Source organism: Penaeus vannamei, chromosome 19 (assembly GCF_042767895.1).
Source record: "Penaeus vannamei isolate JL-2024 chromosome 19, ASM4276789v1, whole genome shotgun sequence".
In the NCBI taxonomy this organism is placed as follows: domain Eukaryota; kingdom Metazoa; phylum Arthropoda; class Malacostraca; order Decapoda; family Penaeidae; genus Penaeus; species Penaeus vannamei.
The window spans coordinates 34,799,374-34,814,373 of NC_091567.1; the positions used below are offsets into that span (position 1 = coordinate 34,799,374).

A 15,000-nucleotide genomic window follows, 5' to 3' on the forward strand; every position below is an offset into this window, starting at 1 on the left:
TATGACTTTATTTTCATCTGTTTCATGACTAAGATCTCAAGCATAGAGTTTACCCTCAGCGTAAATGTGACAAACATAGTTAAGCTCTAGTCATCTCTGTAATTTGTCTCATGTATATTCGGGGGAACTCAGATTATTTTGGAAGAATTGCATCCAGCTAAATTGAATGTTTATTAAAGTGAACCTAAGACTACTTTTATGATTAGGTCTGACAGTGCTTAGGTGACTTAAGCATAAGTATAACCCAAGATGGGATGAAATTCATGTTCCTGTGCACCTCTGCTCTCATGACTGACTCCTTACCTTGGTGCACTACCAAATGTTGTTCCTATAATATGCTACTAGGTATGCTCATGCCGCTAGTATTAAATCTATGGAAATGTTCATGTGGATGGAGGTTCCAGTTTCCACTGGAGCTAGTTTAAAATTTCTGAAAGGAGAGAGATGAAGTGGTATGTGCCTGGCTCTTTTGGTTTTGGAATAGGTACTGTGAGGTAATTTAATTCAGTGGTAGAGTGCAGGCTGTGCAGGTGCAAGGTCCTGAGTTTTCACCCAGTTGCCCCTCATACTTGACTCAGCTGTGAGTGAATACTGTTATGCTTACATCAGTATCATGGGGTCAAAGACATGGCAGTAAGCCACAGTTCTAGGTAGGCAATCAATAGGATAGGGTATCCCATCACTGCCCAGGGATAGTCAATACCTGGTCCTATGTTTTCTATTTGTTCCTCTTAAAGAGAACAGTTTATTAGTTTACAGGTTCAGACACTTGGCTTGTCTACCTTAATGGAGGCATTCTTGGCTTGCATTCAGCTCTGCCTAACCAGCATAACATGCTTTTAGGGATCATGGTGCATACACTTTACAATAGGATTCTAAGAGTAAGAAGAATAAAGCTGACAGTGTTTGTAATATCGTTGATATTGCTAAGGGTACAAATTTGGAAATAAATAGCAGTGAAAACATCTGTGCTTAAACAAGCAAAAATATCTGTTAATGGCTTGTGAACTATTCTCGGTCATGGTGCATGATCGATAAATTGAATGTTGTCCATCAAAAGAGCATTATCCAGAAATATATGGTATTAGTATGTCTTAATACAGAAAAACATAGATGTTTTCTTTATCTATTCATTAGTTATTATCATTAATAACCCCTTTTTTAGCATGGCAAAAGTAATTTCTAAAGAAATTTTTGAAATTATATTCTATGTTGTTTTATTCATGTTAATTTTGAATTATTCACTGTCTTTAATTTTACTTTATGATACAATTGTTATAATAAAATGCAGTACAATTAAATGCTACTTTCATGAGTAATACAATAATACCTGCTATCACCCATCTTTTTACTTTTTTATTTTAATCATTTGTATTTTTCACTTTATTTTCTTTATGATTTATCTTAATCCTACTTTAATAATTTGCTGTTCAAAACATGACCTGAATCAGTGGGTGTTCTGATAAATTCAAAATTTCAGAATCACCAAAGTCTAGATCTAGCAAAACTGAAGAAGATGATGACTCATTTATGCCAGCCCTACCTCCTCACATGGTGAAATCTGCAGCCAAGAAGGAAGCCACAAAAGACAGTGAGGAGGAGGAGGATGCATGCGGCCCATCCCTACCGTCCCACGTACCGAAAAGCACATCAAAGAGAAAAGGAGATGAAAGTGAGGACAGCCATAACAAAGTTCCTAAGGTAGATACAGGAAATAGTGAAGAAGAATCTGGAGATGAGGATGATATGTATGGACCTGCATTACCACCACACCTGCTTCAGAAGAAGAAGGATGGTATAGAACCATCCCAAAGCCAGAAGCGCGTGCTAGGACCTACTCTGCCCAAGGGTTACGTTCCTTCTGCTTCAACAATGCCTGTGCCAGAGGAAGGGGAGAGCAGCGAGAGCGATGAAGATGGTTTCGTTGTGGGACCAATACCATCTGCAGAAAAAATAGATGAAGAGGAATACAGAATAAGACAGCTTGAGTATAGAGCAAAGAAAATGAAGGATAAATTGCAAGGAAAAGTAAGTATAACTTACCATATATTGAGACCCTGTTGGCAAATGTAATGCTTTTTCAGAAATGATATCAGTTCATATGGTATACTGAAACCAAAAGACACATTTTCCTTTTTAACTTTCAGGGTGAAGACAAACCAATGCAAAGAGAATCTTGGATGCTAGAGCTTCCTGAAGACCGAAAAAGCTTTTGTGGTTTGGAAGCAAGGCAGTTTAGAAGAAAAGCACCCATGGAAAGGGGTGACCGATCAGTTTGGACAGACACACCAGCTGATAAAGAAAGAAAAGCTCAGGTAATGATTAAAGTATATTTCCACATGACACTCTTATTCCATGCAGATGACCACAAATATTTAATTAGTATATATTTAGTTGGATATTGATTTAATTGTTCCTTTACCTTTACCCCTTCGTATTAGTGTGTAGCAGTAGGAAATGACCCTTATTATTCTTCAATTACTGGAAGCAATTTATTAATTACATCACTCAGCAAAAATTACTACATTTACAAGGGAATAGTAATCATCTTTGGTGATGTATAACCAGTTATTCTTTTCTTTTTTTTCATTTTTATATTCTATAATTTTCCCATCTATTCTATTTACCCCACTTTTATCAGATGGGAACTGATGAAGATGGGAAAGATTATGCTCCAGAAGACATTGCAGCCAAGAAAAGGGATGAAAAATTATCAGAAATGGTGGAGAGTTACAACTCAAAGAAGAGAGCAGAACCTTTGATCGATATGCATAAGAAGAAAAAGAAGGTAAGAGACTTCAAAGCTAGTGGATTTTTAAACTATGATTTCTTCATGAAATAGTTTCAGTAACAGTATAGAAATTTATCAAATATTTAAAAATGGACACATTATATATGAGTTTAAGCTGAATGATATTTTCTTCAGGAAATGGAACCCAAGGAAGGAAAGAAGGAGCGTCGTCCATTCAGCAGAGAGGAAGACATGAATGTTAATAAGTTCGACGATGTTCAGAAAGAAAAGATTTTAAAGAAAGCTCGACACTTAAATGACAGATTTTCTTCTGGTGATAGAAAGTTCCTGTAACTTCCCACACCTTGAAAAAAATTAATGTACGAATATTATAGTTATGCCTTAAAAAAGGTGAGGTTGCTTTTTTAAAAATATCAAGTACAAAGAGGAACTTATTTTATTCAGGTCTCAATTTTCTTTCAAAAAGTTCTAAGATTCTGTGTATCTATTGCCCTCTATCTTTACAGAAAATGTTTTATGGCTTTTATTGTGAGATATGTTTGTATATTCCTTATCAATATGAATATTTGATATTTCCCTTAAATTATTTTTATTGTAATTAAAGTTTAAGAGAATGATTATCTTTAAATGGTATTTTCTTTTAACCAAATTGCACTTGATCTTCAACCAATGGAAATATGTCATTTGAAAACTACTGGGAATATTACTCAATCTAAAACTGTATTTTTTAACCAGGGAACATCACATGCCCAGAGGGGAAAAAAAATCCTTACATTTGTTCCTGTTTATGAGTATTGCTTATTTAGACTTTCCCCCCATTTACTTTTAAGTCAGGTGAGACTTTTAAGCATTAGATTGAAAAAGTTTCTGGAGGGAGGCAGAGGCAATGACTAATCCCTCAGGGGCCTTGATGGTTAAAAGGTTAACCCACCGATGCTGGGAGTCCTTATAACATGCTTTGTCCACCTTGGTTTTGTATTATTGGTTTTGTGTATATATAAGACGGCTACATAAGCACAAAATAATCCAGAAGTCAATTGGATTAAGAGTCAAAGGATTTTATTATTAGAAGTGTCTTATGAGGTTCTTGTGTCTTCTTTTTCTTACTATTATATATAATATACTACTTGTATATTAATAGATAGATAGATAGATTGATGAAAGAATGGGACAATAGTCACATTAATCTTTTAGAATGCTAGTTTGTCTGAAGTTGAAAAATGTTTTGGGTCTATAACGTTAACTTAACATTCAAACCAGATGTGCTGACTCATCTACAAGAATCTATTTCTTTGTATTATTGACTCTTAATTTTTATTGTTATATCATCATGATGGTAAGAAATAGTGTGGCAGCCCTTGAGTGGAACTAATTTCTTATTCAGCACCCCAAAAGGACATTTCCTTTCCCTGACACTCTCTAACATACACCCAAACACACACTCATATGCACCCATACACGTACACAATATATATATTTTTTTAAATAAATAAAAAGGGGAGGCATATATCACAATGTGGGAAAGACTTCAAAGATACTGCTGTAAAATACTGCAACCAACCAACAAATAAGATGATTACCTAACGAGAGAGCATCTGGATGACTGGATGATAGTCATCTCAGAAAACGACACTCTTCAAAGTAGTTTAATCCCAGGTGAAAAAACTGAACTTAGAATGCAAAGTTTCATAGTTAATATTACTAGCTTGCAATCACTTTTTATATTTAAAACTTCGAAAGCAGCTGTAATTAAGAGACCATTTCTATCTGGCAATTTCTAATAAAAGCAAATAAGGTTTAGGGAGTTAATTTTCCAGTTTTATATCATAAAGTTTTCTAGGCCTAAGATTTTTAGCTGAAATAGTTGTAGTGAGCCTTTATTTGCTTTTTTTCTTCTTTTGTCATGGGCTTTAAACAAGCTGGAATAAGCCAGGATGTGGAGGAGTCCATATGATACTTGCTGTGCAAAGATGTAACTCAAGCAAAGCTGTTCATGTTGGACTGCTACAGAAATGGAATGCTTTCCCATAAATATTGCTGAATTTCTGCAGCTCACAAGACTTTATTTTTACTTGAACATATTGCAGGGGACAAAACTTATATATTTGAAATACACCCATATTTCTAACTAAGGTTATCTTCTATCGATTCAGTCATTACAAAATTTTATGAATATTCTGACCGTTTCCCTCTAACATTTTCCATTTTAAGTTTTCTTTACTCTGCAAGAGTTGACATCAACATAGGTTGCCATATCCTTGGAATGGTATCAATAAAGACCGGACTCAAAGAATGCAACCTAATTGGGCTCACATGAATGGGTTGTTGAGTTTTATGAGCCAGAGTGGAATATCCTCAGCAATAAGGATGTGATAAGCATGATTTACCTGTGTTGGTTCTGTCACAAATAAAAGGTCAATGCACAAGGAAGACAACAGGCACACCAGAAATTATAGGCATATACTAAATCATAGTATTAGGTAGCACACAATATACTTTTCTGTTGTAGAAAACATTGTTAATATTCATTGTACTTCTATTGATTTGTGTTAAAAATTAACTTCTTCATTCTAAAGGATACTAGTAATGAATATGAAAGCTTCTTTAATAGAGGTGTTATGAAGACGATTTATTTTCACTAGAGTATTTAACAACTGTGGATGCTAATAAAATTTATAACAACTAATATTCTAGTGAATGGTTAATGGTTCTAAAGGAAAATGAATGTGCTAGACATCAAAGGACATCTAGTATTTCAGAAAGAGTAAAGAGGGGGAGGGGGTTAGTTGATGATTAAATGTGCTCTATATCACATAGCAGTTCAGGAGAGAATGGCATTGAAAGGGGATATTATAGTGAAGCCCTAGAGCATAAATTTATGCATCTGACAGTAAATAATAACATGTAAGCTTAAGTGATACTATCTTACAATACACAAAGCATAGTCATCACAGGCTTTAAAGAAAATATCCTTGAAAATTTATTTTTATTTTTCATGTAAACAATGAAGAGTAACAAAAGGTTTTGTACTATATTTCTTGACTGTTCACTTCTTTTTCTGGGCAAAAATGCTTTATTGATAAACAACTCTCATGTAAATCATAAAATAGCAAGCACACTCTTGCCTCTTCAAGTTGCACATAATAAGTTTTGCAAATACTCAAACCATTTCTCAACAGGTGAAAGCTATATAAGTACTCTAAAACAAAAATGTTAAATCCCACTTCTAGTTATACACTAACATTCCATTTTATAAATAACTTGTCCAGTTCACCCTCAAGGAAAGAATTGTTTCCTCTACAGCCTGCAACAACTTGTGAGGCCCAATGGAAGTACTCTTGCACTCTCTCTTGGGTCCAGCCTGAGGGAGTTGTACGATCCAAGTCACGTAAATTGTACAACTTGTCTGCAAGTTTGACTAATTTAGCTTTGGGTGAGGCTTCAGCAGCATGTACAATCTGCAGTCTCTTCCTTTCTTGTTTATCAAGATTTTTGTCATCAGTTACCTGTAATAAAATAATAATAATAATAGAAATCATAAAATAAATAAATAAATAAAAACAATAAATATTTTCTGTACATTTAATGCACTCCTTACAGAAAAGTATTACTGAATGTACCACACTCAAAAGTTACTCAAGTTTATATGAAAGGACAAATTTACATAAATTATTTTCACACCAAGCAGAGCAAACACATCTAAATGAACAGTTCAAATTCACCGGGAAAAACATAGGCTAAGCTAATAAAACAATGATTGGAGTAACAAAGCATGACTTTGAATTCAAACCCTTGATAGCTAATTCGCATGAAAAATATGAAAGGATGTTATGTACATTTCATCTGTAAGCATTATTATTATTTTTTTATTTTTTTCTGGTGGGTGGGTGGGGGGGGATATGTCCTGCACTCACCTCTGCCACAATACCAGCTACTTCTGGACCAAATTCCTGGACAAGTTCTTCATTTGTTGTATCTGTGTCCTCCACTGTGTCATGGAGTAAAGCTGCTTGTATGACATCTACGTCTCTAACACCTCCTTCCACTAATAAATAGGCCACACCTAAAAGAATTTGTGGAATTGTCATTACTGCTATCATATTCATTATTATTATTAAAATGATTAACTACATATTCAACAGAGCTTCAAGGTTAATAAAGCTAATTACAAAATATAAAAATATGGCTACACACGTGCTCATTTTATTCATCACTGATTTCGAAAAGTTTTATAAAGCTACAATAATTTTTTTGTTGGAGAATTCTTATTCCAGCAAAAAATGTCTCCTACAGTCAATTAAAAAAGGGATACATTGTGGAAAAATGTTCATAAAATTTTAATGCAATCATGACAGGTGACATCCAATTATGTCATGCTTAAAAACCCAAGGCACTGAGTGTCACCTAATTAGGTCATGTGTTGGGATGACAAAAAAGAAAGAAAAACAGAAAAAAAAATAATAATAAATAAATAAATTTTACCTCTAAGGAATAGGTTCATACCTCTGAACTAATTTAAACTCACTAGTTCTGAAGACTAAATATGGGATCATTTTCTTTCCTCTTCCACTACCATTCCCAGAGTTCTTGTTTAAACTCCTCTTCAATAAACTACTTAAGGTAATTTGTAGTTATATCTAATAGGTTCTATGTTTAACACAGAATAGACTAAACAAAATACACTGATACTATAAAAGGATTATGACAATAAACTACTTTTGGAGTTCTTGCAAATTTTCTATTCAGCAAAGCCTTCATTATCAGTGTATCTCAATACTTTGGTGGTTTAAATAAATGTTACAAACATAATTTATTTTTGTTGGATATATCAAATATTCAATATTAAAATGTAACATCAAGATAAAACTAAATTATACATCAGACTATTAATAATTCACCATGCATATATTTCAAGAAATAAACTTTTATACAAGCTCTTAAGTATTTTATCATTGAAATCTGACAAAACTGATAAGTATTCTGGGATTCCATCACATTATTTAATTGACCTATCATTCCATTTTATCTATAAATAGTACTTAACTAAATGTGTGGTGATATTGAGATAACTATGTAAAAATGAGATGTGAGTTACATTAAAAGTAAAACCATAGTAATAACCATAACAAGAATAAACTACTGCACTATTGATTCGGTAACACATAGTTCTCACACACAACCAACAAATACACTTTTTGTTGTAATAATTAAATTTGACATTGATTTTGACCTTGACTTTTGGCATATGTTAAGAAAACAGGCTTTTTAATTTCAAATAGCAGAAGACTTTACTTGTTTAAATTTCAAATGGAATTACAGTTGTTACTTTAAGATAGGCCTACAAGCTTTGAAAAGGCTAGGATTGGAAATGGATAAAGAAGCCATAACATAATGTACATATTTTTTTAATGATCTACTTGATGAAAGACAGCAGTAAACTAATATTCCAAAATTGCTTGTCATGGCTTCATTTGTCAATATCAGAGTAGAAGGTATAGAGCCGTGTATGTAGCCTGGTATGTATCAAAATGTGTGTGAGGGAAAGGACAATAAAGATAACCCAGTCTTTATAAGTAAGTGATTGGTATTGATGTTGACACTAAGGAAATCAGGATATCTACTCTATCTAATGGCTATACCAGAGAATGAGATAATTTGTGATGGAAAAATATAAGAGCTGGGTACTAAATCTATCTATAAATGATTTAGTACTTATATTTCTTTCTGTTTTATTTCAATTATTGTATGTTACTGAAAAAAATCATGATTTTGTGGATATATTCATACTTTGAAAAAAATATCTTATGTGCGTAATATTAACCTTTTGCCTTCGTGGTAGAAAAACCCTGACATGAATTAAGTTTCTGCTCACATAATGAAAGCTCTAATCATTGCCAGTTTTGTTGTAATGTAAAAAGTATTGAGATTTTATTACCATACTACGCCACAAATATGTTGAAAACCAATGCTATGCCATATCAGGTTAGCTTATATATCTGGTACAAATATCTAATAGTTTCTTTAACCCATTCACAAGTCTTCTCCATCCCATACTGAGCCACACACCAAGGTTTACGAGCAATTAGCCACTTAAATGAAACATTATAAGCACAGGAAACTGTACAATTGCAGTGGATTTGCCCTCCAAATAACATCTGTCACATCCCATTTTAGACATCATTTTTTGCCTATGCAGATTATTTTATGTATTAGCTAGTAGATTGTCTCTTTGATTATTTTAGCATCATTTTAGTTTCCTGTAAATGAATACCACAGTATTACATGTTGCACAACTATTATCAACTTACAAAGGAAATACTATAGATGAAAAGTAATTTTTTATCATTCTGTCCATTACAGGCAAATTTAATTTGTAGTACATGGGTGTAGAAAACTGAAACTATACCAAATCATTGGTATCATTGTGATCTGCCATATAAAGGTCTTCAGAATAATTATAGTCAGCTAGGGGAAAAACAGACTAAACTGGTTGGAGGTTCAACTGCATTTCCAAAATTTATTCATGAGATTTCTTCTATGGTACATATGGTGGGTTTGGTTTGAACTGTAAATCATACAAAGTAATTTCAAATTAGCATAAGAATTTACATTTATACAATTCTATTTTTTGATATTTTTTCTTTCCCTAGAAATGGGGTGATAAAAAACATAGATGGGGTAAAAACGTTCTTCTTTCTGCCTTAAAAAATATCTTCAAGAAAAACATAAAGATGTCATTAACATGGTATTTACTCAACATTTGCATGGATTGAATAATATTTCTTAAAAGCAGCATACTCATCTGTAGCAATACATATATCTGCCTTTTAGAACATCTGTCTTTACAGGTCCAAAAATATAAAATCAGGAGAAACTATTTGCTTGTCCTTTTGTGTGGGTGCTTTCCACATCAACTTTTCAGGGTCTGAAGAAATATTTCTTCACAAAAAAGTTGATTTCCACAGAAGATACAGCAGCATCCTCATCAAGTGTGAAAAAAATAACCCCCCACCTAGGTAATAATGTTTAGCTAGATGGGAGTAATATACAGCATGATATTTTCCAATGGAGTTGTCATAAAATATTGGCAAGTTAAATCCTTCTGCATGCTTACTTTCATAAAGAGACTAATCATCCAAAAAATCAGAGTCAATCATTGACTTGGGATCATTTTTATCATCTGATAGGTCTTTTTTTTCTTTTACCTTTTATTTTTTCTTTTGCATCCAGTTGTCTTTTGATTTCCTCCACATTAATGATTTTAACCTTCAAGAACATTTGATATTGGCTTCTTCCTGGCTTGGATAAGATAAGTTTTTAAATATATTTCTCCATGAGCAGTTTTCAGAAGAATACTGAAAGGCATTTTATATGAAGTCCTCCATTGAATTTCTTTCACATATAAACCAGGGATAGGTGGGCTTGGGTTTGGAAATGGATTTGAAAGTGCAACAGGAGTAGGGACACAAATCTGGAGCAGGGACAGGAAGTCTTGATGCTGGTGTAAGTGGTCTTGAAGCAGGTTGTACAAGTACTGTACAGAGGTCAACTTTTCCTCATTAGTTAATGTCCCAGCCAAAGATGTTTCTTCATGATGGTTATCAACAAGTCTCTCCTCTTGTGGGTGAAATCTCAGAGATTCTAACAAAGGATCACCCTGATCATCCTTTGGATGATCAGGTTTTAGTTTCAGAAGAATAAATCTATCTTTTATATCTTTCTTTGTTGTATGGAGAAATGCTTGTGCTCTCAAAAACTTTCTTCACATTTTCTGCAGGGAGTCCCTTATGCTAAATGGAGCAATAACATATTCACAAACTCACATTCTCTCAAAGGCTCTCTGCCTCCAGTTTTGAGGACATGATCAAATATTTAGTGTTGTTTTATAATCATTCCTTAGAGGAGCAAAATAAGCAATATCCTGGGGTTGAAGTACACTGCTACAATGAGCTGGGAGATTCATAACAAATGTATTTTCCTTTTGAGCCAATTCAATAGTAATAAAAAAACACCCTAAGGAGAAAGAAAAAACAAGTACATCTACCTGTTCTTGCCCCACTAGTGTGAAATATGACTGGGTAAGAAAAAACAGTATATTTTTGTAGTTTAAAGGTTATTAAACCATAGCCTCTACATTGGTATACAGCAACCCTTCATGAAATACATTTAAGCCATGAGAAACCATCAGAGTAATTCTTTACAGTATGGATCCCAACTCCATGTCATAACTCCATTTCACAAAATTTATTCATAAATCTAAGTTGCTGTGACTGGGTGTCCTTCAAGCCCTGCCCGAGGAGAGGGATGATAGGGGCTCTGCCCCCAACATCCCTTGGAAAACCACCTCAGTATACACTGCAAGTTAGAGCTGTAATTCGGGAGCATTGTGTGGACTTGGAGCAATCTTTTACCTTGTGGCATTTCCATTTGTGTCTGCAGATTATTTCTTGTACCGACAACTGCAACTTTTGTTCACAACAAGAATATCATATTTCATTTGCCCTAACTTCGTGTATCCATACGGTAAAGGTTAAGCACCATGTGACAGCTCTTGGGGTAATGAAAGACAAACATTTCTGTGTCATAGCAAATTTTAGGTAGCCTTTTTTCAGTTTCAACTCTTACCATGTCATATCTTTATAATCAGTGAACAATATAAAACATATACTTCTGTAATAAGCCCAAAGATTGTACTTTAAGAACACATCATCAGTTTTTAAAAATCTGCTAACAGTATGGTAAGAAATGTATGATTTTTCAAACCCCATAACCACTCATGTTTCTTCCCCTCAATTGACTATACCATATTTTTGATCATGGTATAGAACTGCTTATAAAAAGTAAGCAAAAGTTCATAATTGACAATATACATGTAGATCTAGCTCTAATTTCAAGCAAAACTGGGGAGCAAACGCACTCAGAATGACGTCTGGCCTCAGGCTGTAGTGGAATGATATTCCTGTATCTTTTTCTAATAGTTCTGCAAAACAGATTGTGATGATTTTGGTATCCTTGAATTCCTCTCATTCTCTACTTTTCAAAAATATAGAAGTTATTGCACAGAAACCCCTAGCCCCACATTCTTGGTCCCAATTGCAGAGGAGGGCATGAAAGGCCAGTATGGAAAGTACGGCAGATGCACACCCAAGAAAGTTTCAGGATGTGCACTCTTGAATGTACACATCCGAGATCACATTAAAAAGTGCCATACTTTCCATACAGGATAAAATGTACCAAGGAAAATGCAGGTTAATTATGCTTAATAAACACTGAAGCAGTCACTATATTTTCTGATACTAGGAGTTGTACCCTTGTGACCACCACATCATGGGGGGCTGCCACCCCCAGCCCCCACCCTAAAAACAAAGAAGAGAGAGTGTACAACCGCCATGTGGGAGCAGCATTGCCTAGTCTGTCCAACGCTCACTCCAGCCTTGAATACATGGAGGATTTCATTGTCCTCCTGGGTGGGAGTTGGGAGCAGTAGCCCCCAATGGGGGGGCTGGAGACAATTAGACAAAACAGTGACTGATTCTGTATAGATTTTTCATATTTAACCCTGCAATTTCCCTAAAACCTTTCATGCCCTACTCTGCTATCAGGACCAAGCTTACTGCTAATGAGGGGTTGGGGTGTTTCCGTGCAACAAATCCTATATATTTGCATTGTAGACGGTGAGAGGAATCCAATGATACTAAAATTGTCGCGCTCAGTTATGCAGACGCATTAAAAAAAACATATATATATAAAAAACGATATTACAGTATTTGTTGTAATAATGTTTTATGCATAAACTATGTTGACTCTCATGAAAATTTACAAGATAAAAACAAAAAAGAAAAACTGCGAATGTTATTCAATTAGATAAGATTAAATCTTTCTACAGGATTATGTTCCGTTTTCTTACCAATGGGATGATTTATGTAAGGAGTTTTTTCGGGGTCTTTTCGTCTCTGATCTTTGTGTTTTAAAGCAGCAAAATTGACACACTTTATAACTGAAGCCAGAATCTCTCCGCTGACATCTGTCATCTTGTCACTTGGATCAAATTAGGACCAGAAAGAGGAAAAGACTTGCAGAACGACTACTCTTTGTTTACATCTGTCTGCTCCGGTGACAAGGACCTGTCACCTTGCGCAATGCTAAGGTACAGCATCTTTGATTTGCTCCAGTTGCAATTATTAAAGTTTTATGGGGTTCCTTAAAAAGGATATATTTACATAATATCTTCTTATATTTATCTGTTCAAGTTTTTGTGGTAGATGTTTATTTATTGTGCAAATGAAACGGCCAGATACGAGACCCGACACACGCATGTGTGAGAAGAAACCATGGTGATAATCCTGTACCTTTATTATAAATAAAGATAATCGACATCTGTAACACTCATATTACCCTTATAATTATTCTAAAACGCAAACTGTAGCAGCACGCAAAATCTGAGAATTATTCGTGAAATAGTAAGTAATCAATAGTCCCTCAGCTGAGCAGTCGAGGGGGGCGGGGAGACAGGCTCATGGCGGAAGGCAGTTTGAGTCGATACCTTGTTTGATCCGTATCTTCATCCCGATGACCGCTTTAAGGCACATAGGATGCCGACTTTCCTCCTTCTACTCCTCGGACTAACGGCAGGATGCGTCAGGACCCAGGATAGTAGTGAGGGGGTCCCCGCAGTGGTCGCCGCTCCCTTGAAAGGTAAGATGGGCAACCCCGCAGCCTCAGCATCATGGAGGCACATCTCCAGGTGAAAGGATGCTTCTATCTCTTTAGCGGTCACCCTGACCCCTGTGCCTGTGTTGTTTTATTATCCAACACGAGTTATCGTGTTCCAGGACTTGCTCTTTTATGCTGAAGCACGAAAATAGGCTTAATTCCAACAAATATCTTGGAAAGGTAAAGCTTAAAAATCGTCGGGTACTATGGCTGTGCAAGAGATGAAGGGATGCTTATCGTCAATAAACGTACTCACAGATATCGATAGAGTACCGAAAATGATTAATTTCATTGAATAGTATTCCGTGTACATTCATGGAGCTAAATCGTTCGTGCAGAGCGTCCATTTCAAAAAAATATCACACGCTAAATGTTACGGTTTATCTAGAAAATTAGGTCAAATTGTGTTTCTCGGCTGAAGGAAATAGGTTGTGTGAAATCCGTCTTCGCTTGATGAAATCTTTAATTTTCCTTTTCTTACATAACACACATTCGAATTAGATACTACCGTAAATGCAATTGGATTATATACTGAAAACGGAACCGAACTTTTTATCCCCATCCCGTTTTTCTTTTCGAAAAAATAGCTTACTCTTCCCAAGAAACGTAGCGATGAGGCAAAAAAATGAATGGTCTGACATGGAAGACTTCAAAGGAGGTAAACATTGATAATAATCTACAGCATTAACAAAATTCCTTGCACTCGACGTGTGATTAGAAAGAGAGCAGTTTACGTAAATACTGAACTCAACTGTTAAACCTTTTCTTCATTCACCTACGAAGCAACTTTAGCCGTTCCGCGTCTCGGCAGTCAATATTATGTAGACTCGACCGTTATTCATGTAAATATCTCATCAATGGTTGGATTCCTATTCAGTAAGGTGGCAGAGGAAAGAGCGGTACGTGTGACTGTGTAAAGGTCAGAGCTCATTCAAACTGTGCTGCAGGCGCCATTGCAGGCTTTACTGCCTTTGTTGGGAATGATGTCTTGTACTTTCCGTGCCATGCAAATGCGTTTCTATAAGCTGTAGTCGTTATTCTGTATCCATTTTGTAGATGTTGCGAATGTTTTATTTGTCTCCTCGTTTCATAGGTACAGGTTTCTGTATACGATTTCATAGAAGGCGAAATGTTTTGCATTTATGTTACCGTTGTGTAACGTAAAGGCATTATCTTTATGCTGATTGTTGATTAAAAGCTATTGATTGACTTGAAAGCGTTCATCGTTATCAGATGTCTTCGCAGTTCCCGCCATAAACAGGACCCTGAAATATTTGTAATTATTGTAAAAAACGTTTTATTTCTTATTTCTAGCATTTCCTGTAACTCGCAGAAACATCGTGGCTGTTCTAATTATCAATACCTGCTCTTGAAGTAAGAAGCTTTATCGTTGATTCCCAGTGTGTGAAGGTGTCCCACAATGGCGCTTGTCCCTTTAACACCGTATTAAAACGTTACTCGCCCTTATAGTGGCCTGCACAAAAGGCCCTCTCTATTACAACTATAAATGTTGCTTTAATATATTACATATATCT

At 35.1% G+C, this 15,000-nt stretch overlaps 3 protein-coding genes across 12 annotated transcripts in view; 2 read left to right on the plus strand and 1 right to left on the minus strand.

Annotated features, from left to right (window-relative positions):
• The window catches only part of LOC113823844 (GPALPP motifs-containing protein 1), a 6,072-nt gene extending 2,692 nt beyond the window's left edge, over nucleotides 1–3,380 (plus strand). Inside the window, exons 3-6 of the mRNA XM_027376548.2 lie at nucleotides 1,481–2,028; nucleotides 2,148–2,315; nucleotides 2,642–2,788; nucleotides 2,927–3,380. Coding sequence (XP_027232349.2) covers nucleotides 1,481–2,028; nucleotides 2,148–2,315; nucleotides 2,642–2,788; nucleotides 2,927–3,085 — 1,022 coding nt within the window. The 3' untranslated portion in view covers nucleotides 3,086–3,380. The remainder of the gene's footprint in view (nucleotides 1–1,480; nucleotides 2,029–2,147; nucleotides 2,316–2,641; nucleotides 2,789–2,926) is intronic.
• A 2,344-nt stretch (nucleotides 3,381–5,724) lies between these two features.
• Nucleotides 5,725–12,883, minus strand: Mesh1 (Metazoan SpoT homolog-1). Its single transcript, XM_027376549.2, has 3 exons — nucleotides 12,660–12,883; nucleotides 6,667–6,815; nucleotides 5,725–6,258 (listed from the first exon to the last, which is right to left on the minus strand). Exons 1-3 carry the CDS (start codon nucleotides 12,781–12,783, stop codon nucleotides 5,983–5,985), a joined length of 549 nt encoding a protein of 182 aa, XP_027232350.1. The 5' UTR covers nucleotides 12,784–12,883; the 3' UTR covers nucleotides 5,725–5,982.
• A 365-nt stretch (nucleotides 12,884–13,248) lies between these two features.
• LOC113823868 (uncharacterized) overlaps nucleotides 13,249–15,000 on the plus strand; it is a 92,754-nt gene continuing 91,002 nt past the window's right edge. For all 10 annotated transcript variants that reach the window (XR_011399289.1, XR_011399288.1, XR_011399290.1 and 7 more), the window contains exon 1: nucleotides 13,249–13,447. Coding sequence is in view for 7 of the 10 variants with exons in the window: in XM_070134251.1 (XP_069990352.1) it covers nucleotides 13,345–13,447 (103 nt within the window). In the remaining 3 variants the exon portion in view is untranslated. The remainder of the gene's footprint in view (nucleotides 13,448–15,000) is intronic.

Bases quoted from the DNA above. Each gene is read 5' to 3' on its own strand.
- Mesh1 (XM_027376549.2), bottom strand. From the start codon at position 12,783: ATGACAGATGTCAGCGGAGAGATTCTGGCTTCAGTTATAAAGTGTGTC. The intron at 6,816-12,659 runs GTAAGAAAACGG...AAATTCTTTTAG, and splicing joins TTACATAAATCATCCCATTG to GTGTGGCCTATTTATTAGTG. The intron at 6,259-6,666 runs GTGAGTGCAGGA...ATTTTATTACAG, and splicing joins TAGCTGGTATTGTGGCAGAG to GTAACTGATGACAAAAATCT.